At 41.4% G+C, this 12,164-nt stretch overlaps 1 protein-coding gene across 5 annotated transcripts in view; it reads left to right on the forward strand.

The window, feature by feature from the left end:
• Positions 1–12,164, forward strand: part of NSF (N-ethylmaleimide sensitive factor, vesicle fusing ATPase) — an 81,146-nt gene that overhangs the window by 56,891 nt on the left and 12,091 nt on the right. For 4 of the 5 annotated variants that reach the window (XM_044447014.1, XM_044447013.1, XM_044447015.1 and 1 more), the window contains 6 exons: positions 1,223–1,318; positions 1,438–1,594; positions 3,167–3,300; positions 4,324–4,390; positions 5,330–5,409; positions 11,425–11,559. In XM_044447014.1, the coding sequence (XP_044302949.1) occupies positions 1,223–1,318; positions 1,438–1,594; positions 3,167–3,300; positions 4,324–4,390; positions 5,330–5,409; positions 11,425–11,559 (669 nt within the window). Of the gene's footprint in view, positions 1–1,222; positions 1,319–1,437; positions 1,595–3,166; positions 3,301–4,323; positions 4,391–5,329; positions 5,410–5,910; positions 6,068–11,424; positions 11,560–12,164 lie in introns of those variants that run through there. The other variant, XM_044447017.1, reaches the window with a different exon arrangement.

Here is a 12,164-nt window from a genome sequence, read left to right on the forward strand (position 1 = left end):
ACTTGTTTTTATTGTTCTTCCTGTTGCTGAGAGAGGGCTAATTAGAGTTGTATTTTAACATGATTCTAATATTAATATTTTAATTGGATTATAATATCTATATGTAAACAGTTTGGGGATTTGATTCTACTTAGTGTTATATTTCTTCTACAAACAAACATCTAGATCAATTTCTAGTTATACATGCCTGCATGGGTTTTAACCTAAGCTGGGGAGTCCCTTTTCTTGGTTTCATCAACACTGGGTGCAGGTTTGGGGAGATTATGAGAGAGGTTAGTCTTGGTTACTTTGGAACTTCTTGCCAAGGGAGGCTAAGTTGGTTTCTTTGCTGCCCCTCTGCTGGCAAACCAAGTCGTTTTTACTCAGGTAGGCCTTTGCCCTGAAAGTCTGTTGGAGCAGGTACTTCTTCTTTTACTGCTTTTATTGTATTCATTTTGTGACTATTTGGTATGTTTATTTTATTGTTATTAAAATATTGTTTGAATAATATTTCCTGGTAGAAACATAAAAACAGAGCGAGTCAGAAGGGGTCTCCCAGGCCATCTAGTCTGACCCCGGGTCCAGCCGGCTCCACTCACAACATGGCCACCATGTGCAAAGGTGGTACATAAATTAAATTAGCTTCACAAACCTCTCCTCTGCCTTCCCCTCCACTCCCATCATTAAGGGCTGACTTATTAAACAGTTTCCTTTCTTACATACAGTGCTTTGGTTAGTTCACCTTCAGGGAGGGAGACGGAACCATGGGATAGCCTAAATATGAGGAAGCTGCATGCATTGTTGTAGTACACTTCATTCCTGCAGTCACAATGTGCTTCATGTCACAGTTGTTCCTCACCACATGGCAGATGGAAACCACTGAGATTACATGTACTTGTGTGTGTCATGTAAGAGAAGACAGAAAGGTACCTTTCTTTCCCCTAGACACCTCTTGTGGTTGAGTAAAATGCCCAGACAAGAGTTCAATTAGCCATGTTGATGAGTTCTCACAACTAGAGAGGATTGATCAGAGCTTGGGAGGCACAGACAGGTGTGGGGCAAGAGGGAGAAATGCTCAATACAGTAATGTTCCCAAATGGTCCTTTTGTGGATAATTTTTAGGTCCACTCTCCTCCATTGTTTGTTCCAGGACTTCCTAGCATTCCCACTAATTCAACTCTGTTTATGAACTTATGCTTCCAACTCACTGTCTTATAAACATCTCATCTTCTATTTTAATCAGGCGAGCACCAAAGTAGAAGTTGATATGGAGAAGGCAGAATCCCTGCAGGTGACAAGGGGTGACTTCTTTGCTTCTTTGGAGAATGATATCAAGCCGGTGAGTAAGCCCCTTTTAAATCTTCCTGTTGAACATTACCACAGTCACTCCAAATGCTTCCCATTCTGGTGAATGGACAACTGAACTTAACTATGTATCCAATTGTCTTCAACCTGCAGGCATTTGGAACCAATCAAGAGGATTATGCAAGCTATATCATGAATGGCATTATTAAATGGGGTGATCCTGTCACCCGGGTGCTGGATGATGGGGAGCTTCTTGTTCAGCAGGCTAAAAACAGTGACCGTACCCCCTTGGTCAGTGTCCTTTTGGAAGGTATGCATTCCTTTCTGAATTATCTGCTCTCTTAGAGATTGAAAGATGCCATCTGCTCTTAAAGAGCCAGTTTGGAGTAGTGTGTAAAATGTTGGACTGGAGCTCAGGAAATCCAGGTTTTAGTTCCCATTCATCTATGAAGTTCAGGGGTGACTTTGGGCCTAATGTACCTCACAGGCTTACTGTTGTAAGGGTAAAATGAAGAGGTAGGAATAACTTGTAAGTTGTTTTGGGTTCCTTGGAAGAGGAAGAAAGGTAGGATATAAATGTGTGTGTCTGTGGTGTGTCTGATGTATCACAGAGGTGTGATAAAGGTGTGTCTGTGGCACCCTGGTAAGAAAAGAGGTCTCATGGAAGGAAGCTCAATTCAGACATGACATCAAATCATGAAATAAGCTTAACTATGGCTTCATGTAATTTCTGTATTGAGAAAGCATGACCTGAATTCAGCAGGTAATCGCCCCTCTCCCCATTGTTGACAGTGGCTTTGTAGAGCATGATATGTGCTAACTTAGGGTTGGTGCAGTGGCTGAGTTGACCTATGACAATGCTCTGCCTCTAGAAGCTGATAAATCCTGGAGATAGGAATCAACAGATGGTGCTGAGTGCAGGAAACTCTGAACTGCAGTTCGCCTGTTGTGCATTTAGAAGCTTGAACCATGGCTTGGTTTTTTAATTATAGTTTAACATGGACCAGGGTTTTTCATGTATTATCAGAATTTATGCCCTTCTTTTCAATCCAATTATGAGGGAGACTAGCATGAAAAATACAAATAAATAAAATAACTTATTAAAAGTTAAACCAGGAGATCTATAATAATATGTCCATATTAATACAGGCTGATGTTATTGTTATTGGCATATAAAGCCCTAAGTTAGATAAGATTATTGAAAGATTGTAACCCTAAATAGCCCCACTATACCACTGTGACCTTCAGAGGGGCTTTACTGCTCATGCCACATCCTGCAGCATCATGGGAAAGGGCCTCCTCTGTGGTGGTGCCCTCTCTCTGACATGCTCATCTCTGTGATGCATCAGACACTGACAATCATGTGCTTTTGAGGATGATTAAAAACTCACTTGTTAGCTCTGGCTTATCCCAACCATTAGTCTAAATGTTGTGCTTTTATAATGATGTACTGCTTTATAATTAAACCTTTTGAGATTTTTTAAAATGCCAAGTGGTATATGAATATTCTAAAATAAATGTAAACAAGGTACAAGGATAAAATAGTTTAGCCAGAGTTAAAGGCCTTAGAAGAGGCCTAAGGAACCAGATGATGCTGGGGTGGATGGGACTATTCAGTTGTGAGCATTCCACTTGAGGGACACAGTTTTGAAATTGGGAGGCTGTTTGATGGAGCACCTTGTCAGTCAAGTAGTAAAAATTTGTGCTGTGCAGAATTCTAGATGCATAGCTGTTCCAGGAACTAAGAAAAGATTGTACATCTCATTTTCATTTGAAACATACAAGTAGCTTTAGTCATGGTTTTTCAGTTTCTTTGGACCTGGGTAGCTTTTGCTGTCCCCTATTGCTCAGTTCTGCCTTGCGATTTTCTTTCCCCATACAGGTCCCCCACACAGTGGGAAGACAGCTCTGGCTGCAAAGATTGCAGAAGAATCTAACTTCCCTTTTATCAAGATCTGCTCTCCTGATAAGATGATTGGCTTTTCAGAAACTGCCAAGTGCCAGGCAATTAAGAAGGTATGCACTGCAAAGCTCTCTGCACCAGGTTTTTGCTTTCATGCTCATTGTGCTACTTCCACTACAATATTATGAGCCAACCGGTCACTGCTGAGTTCAGGTCAAGCACAAAGGCTGGTGTCTGTTCTAGCAGATAGACATGCATTCTAGAGCCTCCATAGATAGTAAAGGCTTATTTTCAAAATGCCTCTTTCTGCATACAGAGGGTGATGCAAGTGAGTGAGGCACATGCTCCATGTCCCTCGCTTGTTTAGCCTTTTTGGATGAGGAACCTTAAATAGGGCTCAAATTGAAATAAGGTACCCTAATTTATCTGGCTTACATAGAGAAGCTCCATCTATCTAGCATGATAGAGGCATGATGACCATAGAGAGCAAACAAAAAGAAATCAGTGTAAAAGCCAAAGCATTTTATCACCTGCTCTTTGGAGTATAGATATTTCCCCAAGACTTGTGAATCGCAGTTAATACAACACCCTTCCAAAATCCAGGAAAACTTTCTAGGAAGGGGGACAGTTTGATAATACGCAATAAAAAATGGCAAGAAGATGCTAGATTTTTCAAAAATTGGCGGCATTTCCTCTCCCAAGGATTCCAAATGTCTAATAACCTCTGTAAAGGAGGAATTGACTGGCAATATATAATGCATGATATTCCTTCATTAATCTCTGTGTTTTTAGCAGTCTTCAAAACACCTGTTCTTCAGGCTTGACTATGCTTGTTCAAGACAGCAACTATTGCCAAGTTGCTATTTCTGGAATTTGCCTCATGTTCTAAGACGTTTCAAAATATTACTTTGACTATATTGAGCTTTTCATATAAGTCAGTAGTGCATTTGGTTTCTTTGTTGTTATTTTTGCAAATTAAGAAATGTACACTTGTAACTAAAGCTTCTGTTTTGACCCATGTCAAGTTTTATTTCTTTCACTTTGTTTTGTCCTTTAAAATGAAAGTACAGTAATTATGGCTATAATACTAAGAAGTAAAAATGGGGGGGCGTCTGTTTTCACTTTTCAAAAAACAGATCTTCGATGATGCTTATAAGTCTCAGCTCAGCTGTGTGGTGGTGGATGACATTGAACGACTTCTAGGTGAGAAAGGCGGAAAGGGGTTATCTCTGAGGATGGATGCAATCAAATAGCATCCATATGGTGCTCTGTTTGGGCCAGGACCTACTTCCATAAATTTCATTGCTGTGCTTGAACTCTCATCATGGAAATGCTGAGCATTGATAAGAATGCTTCCTTGAGGCTTGAACCTTAAATGTTGACAAACAATTTTAAATCAAAAAAATGAAAGCCAGTGTTTAAATTGTGAGCGATGGTCCATGGGATGTCAGATTGAACTTTCATGCAGATAATGTGAAGGCTTGGAAGGAAAGTGAAGGTAATCTGTAGGCAGCCAAAAGGGTTGTTTAGAGTAGTGAGCAAGCCTGATATGGACACCTTTGTAATGGATACACCTGAACTCCTCTGGCCTAGCAACATAAAGAGGCTTGAATGCTTAGTCTTGACTGCTTAGTCTCCTTCTGTTGGGATCCTATCTAACATCCCTTAAGTCACCAGCCCAAGGTATTCGGGCTTCAGCCCAGGAAGAGGCAGTTGACACTTGGTAACATGGAATGCAATGAAGCTTCATGGAATCCATCTCTCTAGCATTTGTGGGTTTCCTCTTATGCTTGGCCCTGTCTTAGAAAGCGAGCTGAGCCAAAAGGAAGTCTGCGAACACCTTGCAGGATGAAGTTTGTGGAGCTGGCAGCCTTCTTCCGCATCACATGCAAAGGCTGCTGCATGTGACAAGAAAAAGGGGCATTGCTTCAACAGCATTCATGCTGTCTAGAAACTTAGACTCATGGCCATGACTCTGAGCTCAGGGAATCTGATCTATTCCCACCCCAAAACAGATTCCTCTTGCATCCCTACTTGGCAATACTAACCTAAACCTCCCAAATTTTGATACAGAACAATAATTGAATTTGTTGTTAACTTATGTAAACTTCAGTGAATTTTCTGGCCTTTCTCATCTTTCAGATTATGTTCCAATTGGGCCACGATTTTCCAACTTGGTGTTACAAGCTCTTCTGGTGCTGTTGAAGAAAGCACCACCACATGTAAGTCTGTGATTTGTGAAGCAGGCTAAAATGTTTGTAAGCTGGATTGTAAATTCACTTAAAGCAGTAGGGAGAAAAGAGCAATACTTAGCCACAAATACCCTTAGTTTTTTTCTGTTCAAGGATACAGGTGGCCCATGCATTTTCAGAAGCATGAAGGGTAGAATTTATGTGTTAACAAAAGCTGAGATTCCTTGGAAGAAGCAACACAGAAAACCAAGGTTTTGCATCTGAAAGAAAGGTTATGTCTCAGTGACAAAACACCGCCTTTCCATGTAGAAGATCACAGGTTCTACTTCTGATACTGCCAGCTTAAAAAGATCACTCTGAATAACTTGGCTGAGAATTACCTGGAACTCTCCAAGTGAGAAACTGTTGTTCTGCATAAGGGTAGGCTAGAGGGAAACTAAGTTTGGACAACATGCCAATCCACTTTTAAGAATGCTTACCTATGGTATGGTGTGCTGTCCAAATTGACAAAAGCCTTTGTTTCACTTCCAGCATCTGCTGAATCATGGAGGTGGCAATGGATTTATGAAATCAAGTGCTAAGCAGATGAAAAATAATGCAAATATGATCCTTGAACCATGCTCTGTGACCTAGACTATCTTTAATGCAAACCATGGTTTGGAAGAATGTTTGAAATAAATACATCAAAATTAGTATAAGACATTCTGTAGGTCAGGGGTCCTCAAACTTTTCAATAGGGGGCCAGTTGAAAGGCGGTGGCAACCAACGTGGACTGGCGAGGAGGGGGGACCTGGGCGCGCAGGCCGGTGAGTCATTGTCAGGCGCGCGTGGCAGCTGCTTGCTCGCTCGCTCGGAGATCCCCACCATCTTCCCACCCACGCTATGAGGCAGCGGCGAGTGTGCGCGTGCGGGGGAGGGGGGCAGCAGCAGCAGCTCGCTCTCCCAGAGATCTCCCAACGAGTCCAAAACCATCTCCGAGTAAGCAAGCCACCACCTCCCATCCACGCGGTGAGGCGGCATGTGCGGGTGGCGGCACAGGCTGGATCAATGGGCATGGTGAGCTGGATCCGTCCCGTGGGCCATAGTTTGAGGACCCAGCTGTAGGTCTTCTCTCCCAGATTCTTGTAGTACTTTTTGTCAGGACAGAACCCCACTTCACTGAGTAAACCCTCAGTTAGTCCTAAATTTTTAATGGTGCCTCTGCACTGGACATTCCAGTGGTTTTTCCCCCAAAATTATTTATGTTGATTATGCTTTCTGGCTGGTAGGTACTCACTCCAATGTTTACAGTTTTAAGGGGTTTAAATAAAGCACCCGGCTGCATCTGGTCTCTCCCTACTTCATCCTGCTGGTGAAATGGGATTGCATTTTGTGCTTGCAATACTCAAATGTTTTGCTTCAAACATACATTTTTTGTGTAGGCTATGTAAGAAGGATTTTTGTATGCATTACCACTTTAATCTGGTTTAATTTTCTTGTTTTACCCCATAAGTGTAATACGATAATCATAGAATCAGAGGGTACCAGAGTTGGAAAGGGCTTGTAAGCTCATCAGGTCTAGCCAGAAGGACCATAGGGCTGAATAGAGCTATAGGTCAAACATCTGTAGAATCTAAGTTGCCCAGCTATGTCTAAGCCAATCATTAAAATCCTATTCAGGGATTTATTTCGTTCCAAAATACTGTCATGCATATCTTTTCACCTAAAAGGAGTAGAAACTTGGACATTTGTTTTAAATTGAAAGTTGCAGTTCTCTGGATTATATACCTAAATTTCTGCATTTCTTCTGTACTTCAGTCAAATTATAGTATACACAGTTCTGTTTATAGATCTATAATCCATTCATATTTTCTAATGGAAATGTTTGTGAATTTATTATTCTTCTCACAGTGAATTTGCAGAATTCATAGGACAGATTCCTGAAGGGTGTTTTGTTATGCTGTGTTTTTTAAAAGAACCATCCAGAGTCAATTTTCATGTGGCAAGGACTTTGTGAAACAAAAAAGCCCCAGGCATATTTATATTACTTGAATCGTTTTGGCAGGTGACTTTTTCTTTCAGCTGTACTTACATCTCTGAGAGTGTTGTTGAGAACATGTGTTAGCCCCATGTAGGTATTTCTGAGTCCGTAGAGAGGGCGAGTTACTGATGTGCAAGATAATTAAATATCAATTATTCCACAGGGTGGCATAGTTGTATAAGCACCTCCCAACTTGATGATTTCATGATAAAGCTGCTGTGTGAGCGTTTTCAGGCAGAATTTTGCATGAAATACACTGAATCATGAAATTTTACATTTTTAGTTTGCAGACTGCCTCATTGTCAGACCACAAAGCAAATGAAACCAGTTGAATCAAAAAGCTGCATTTGTGGCATGTTTTATTTCCCATTATCTCTCTCGATACAGTGGCCAGCTTGTATGATTTACACTGTACTTTCCTGTCATTCATGCACCCTGTCTGCATCAGTCATCCTGTAAATTCTGCTCACACACAGGTTATGCATTCCTGGTCCATTGTAGCATCATACTTTGAGGTGAATGCCATAGGTTTTTAAACAGGCTTATGCAACTATCTCCTAGGCTTTCCTGTTCCTTCTTGTGTGTATGTCTTTCTTTCGCAGGAATAAAAATTATTTGGTTTGCTTTTTTAAAACCGCCCTCTTGGTTCCACAGAATTAATTAGGACTATTGTAATTTCTACTCCCAGACATCCTGGGATTCTTCTGCTTCGTAAAAATTCAATATGACTAAAATTATCCAGAAACCTGGCAAGCAGCTCTTTCCCTCTTTGCTTAGATGCAAGGTGATGATTGGCAAACAGACAGAATCTGTTTTCTTTTAGGTAGTATCCCTTTCAAGTTCAGATAAATTCAAATGGGTGATTTTTGTATCTTTTCAAAATTAATTCTAAATTTTGTTTTTTCTAAATAAAGGAAAGCAAAAGCTCTCTTTCCTCACCACACTCTCACTTTCTCTTTCTTTCTCTGCTCTTTTTCTTTGGTCAAGTTTCCCTGGGTTTTGCAAGCAGAAGAGATTGTTGAGAAGTGGGAATGGATGAGGGGGAGGACAGAGAGACTGAAAAGCGTTGTCTCAGCAGGGAGCTAAGCCAGAGAAAAAAGGGTTTCTCTGAGAATGGAGCAGTAACAGCTCGCCAAACCTGCGAGTCTCGCTTCATCTACATGCAGAGTCACACAAGGCATTGGATACTTGGGAACCCCATGGAGGCTTCACACATGATTCCCTGCTGGTACCTCTGAAAAAGCTAACAATTGGACTGAGAGGGTGAAAGCCCATTGTGGTATCTCCCCCACACACCCACCATTTTTTTTCTTAATCTGGACAGACAATTTGGTCAGTGTTAGGAGAAATCCAGTGGACACTTTGGGATGTTCCCTAGATAGGCCTGCTCAAAAGAAACTCTCCCTTAGTCTGCTCCCCAAGGAAGAGCAGGGGAAAACAGACAATAGGCCTACTTGGGCTATTCCAAATGTTAACACAGGATTCTCCATCTGTGGAACTCAGATGCTGAAATGTGTCTTTTTCACTTAAGGATGTATATTCTTGGCAGTCTGGGGAAAAACTGATAGGTTTAACTTTTAATTACTAAACCACACACTTCAAATTCTCTTTTTAGTTCTTGCCTTCAATATACACATGACACAAAGGAATCTCTTAAGATTTTCTTGTACTCATTTGGAGAGGGCATGTGCCTCTTGATGGCCTCTTACATGATGTAGTTTGCAGGTAATGCGTATTCATGGAATGTTTATCCCATGAATTGGCAGGTTTGCACAACAGTGAACAAGTTACCACTCAGGCACTCACCACTCCCCCTTTGCATCCTGTGTTGTTTGATGCATTGTGCAAGCCCAGCAACCCTGGGTTTTGAGGGACAAACACCCCAGAGTTTGCTGCAGGATTAAAACTCCAGAGGTGGAGTTCCACATTTTTAGTTTACAGATAGCCCAGGGTGCCAGGTTCAGTCATCACACTAGACAACTCAAGTTCATAAAACTTAAAATTTCAGCTATAACATTATTTCAAATGGCTTCAGCATGCATTATGATGAAGCAGTATTGAATGCAAGCACATGATCTCCGATTCCAGAATGCAGGCATTTCAAAAATTCTTAAAAACCTGACAATTGAGGGAGAATTTTTAAATGTCTGCAGGCAAGCACACCTGAATGGGCTTTCTCTGCTATGATACACAGTGATGCACAAGAGAGAACAGGCAGACAAGGGAAGGTGTTTTCCCCTTCAACCTACTCATGAGGTATTTGTATGGCTTGATGCAAAATACCAGCAGGAAGCACCATTTTAATCCCTTCCATCTGCTTGCCACATCTCACCCACAAATTGCACCATCACCTGGCTCTGTTCTTATTGGAGTTCCCAGTTTTTTGTGTGCCGCTTCATGTTTAAATTGACCCTTAGGTGCTGTTTTCAGAGAATTGGAGCTTATAACTACATGTACATCTGAGTTGGACAGCAGGATAATGTGAGTGAGTGAGTGTGTTCCCAGTTTAGAAGCAAAGTGTACCTGCCACTACACCAACACATTTTCAGCATGTGTTTGGTGACTCTGCTCACCAGCAACCAGGATTAAGCTCTGTGGCCTTGCAGCTGGCAGGGTTGCAGTATTGCCCAGGCAGAACCATCTTTCATCACAATTTCTTTATGCTTGGCCCTTTCTTCCAGCTTCTGGCAGAGCTGTTCTCCTTCAGACAGTCCACCATTATCCTGGGCTTAATCAGGCTTGGCTTACTTAAGAGGTTAGCGCATGCACTGGGGTTACTCATGAGGAGGAGGGAAGTCAGTTTATAAAAGCCACGCAGTGCCCATGGAAAGCATTCAAGCAAAGACCTGAATTGCCCTTGAGTTCTGACCTACCACCTACAGTCTCTGGCTCAACCCTCAGATTGTCTGTTTGAGGAGAAACTGAAGTATTCAGTTTGTTTGATGCTAGGACTTTATTCCAGGCCTCAGCAGAACTTGAGTTCATCAGGATTCTCCAAATTCCACCTGCAAGTTTGTTCTAACTTGTATCCACATCAGATTGCAAGATTTTTTTTCTTTTTGCATGACAGTGTATGCATATTTTCATAAATGCACACATTACTTGTTTGCTGTTTCTCCCACTGACTAATGTAGACTTGTGTGCATTTTTTTTTCCAAATGTGTGCTTTGCTGAATGCTTTTTTTTTTTTGGTCTGTAAATCTCAGACTGGGAAGTGTTGATATGCTCACCACAGACTGTTTGGATCCAGGAAAAGCAAACTAGGTGAATTCTGTTCAGAAGCAAACTGAAATGAATTTCACATATATCCCTTCTTGATAGCAATCTCTTGTATTTCTGTGCTTGTCAAAAACACCACTTATCTGTGACTATCTGTTGGGGAAGCTCATAGGCACCTGAAGGCAGATGGGGTTTCTTGCTATTTAAAGGCTAATCTAAGCTGTGCTGCAAAGTTGGCTTGATACCAATATTACTCTAGTGGCTTCTCCAACAGAGATTTTTGGAAAGTTTAGTTTGGTGAGGGTGCAAATAATTCTGTTAGAAGCTTTCACACTAACAGCACAGTTCTGATGGCTCTTTGGAGGGAGGCTTTAGATTATATTTTAAGCTTTTTCAACAAATTAATGGAGAATTGTTTTATTATTAGCAATGGTAGCTAAATGGAACTTCCATGTTTAGAGTCAGCAATACCTCTAAATACAAAGATACATGCTTTTCTCTTAGTTTTCTGGAAGCATTTGCCTGGCCAGCATTGGAAATGGGGATGCTGATTGAAGTTAACCTTTGGTCTAAACCAGCTGGAGGGATTTGTGGGCTTAGGAAAAAATGGGTTTCAAATCAGACGAAATATTGTTTCAAAGAAGCAATGGAAACCAGTGCTTAAAATTAATGTTTTTCTCTGTATATTAATTAGTTGTTAACATTTATTACTAAGAATATAGATTAGAAAAAATCATTTTTCCAAAAAAGCTGGAAATTCATTTCCTTTATATAATCTTTTTCTTCATTTTTTAAAAAATATGCAGGGCCGGAAACTCTTGATCATTGGGACCACCAGTCGCAAGGATGTCCTGCAGGAAATGGAGATGCTGGATGCTTTTAGCACTACTATTCATGTTCCCAACATTGCTACAGGAGAGCATCTCATGGAGGCCCTGGAGGTCAGAAGGCACTTGGGAATACCTAGAGGAAGAAAGTTGAAAAGAGGAGCCCAGTATCTTTTGTCTTGTGGAAATAGGAATAACTGGGGCAGGTTAAGTCCATCACTGCTGCCTTTAGAAAGCTTGAAATCCTGTTATGGAATTATGGCATGACAAATTTAACATCTGTCATGGAACGTGGAGGGAAGCATGGAGATGGCAATACATTTTGCCCCATCATGACTGTGGGGAAAACAACCTCCTCCCAAAACCCTAGGATCAGTTACTGTGTGCATTTCGAACATAGAGAAAACACTTTAGCAAGGAAGACCTGTTGTGTGCCGCATGAGCATTTGGAAGGAGCTGTCACTGGCTGTTAACTTGGATATTATAAAGGGAAAACAAAACAAAACAGTTGTGGCTTACAGTCATGGCATGGCACTAAGCCAGTGATGGTTGCTCCACAGAGCTGCCTGGCAATCTGTGGCATGCCTGTCATTGCCAGTGGCATGGGTGTTCTTGCTGCTTTTGCCAAACAGCTCTCTGGCTGCTTTCCAGTGCTCATGATGGGTTTGGTCACCTGACTTTGGATGACACTGCAACCAATCATGGGTACAACAACCCCT

This window comes from Varanus komodoensis, unplaced genomic scaffold, assembly GCF_004798865.1.
Source record: "Varanus komodoensis strain SLA01 unplaced genomic scaffold, ASM479886v1 scaffold50, whole genome shotgun sequence".
NCBI lineage: Eukaryota > Metazoa > Chordata > Lepidosauria > Squamata > Varanidae > Varanus > Varanus komodoensis.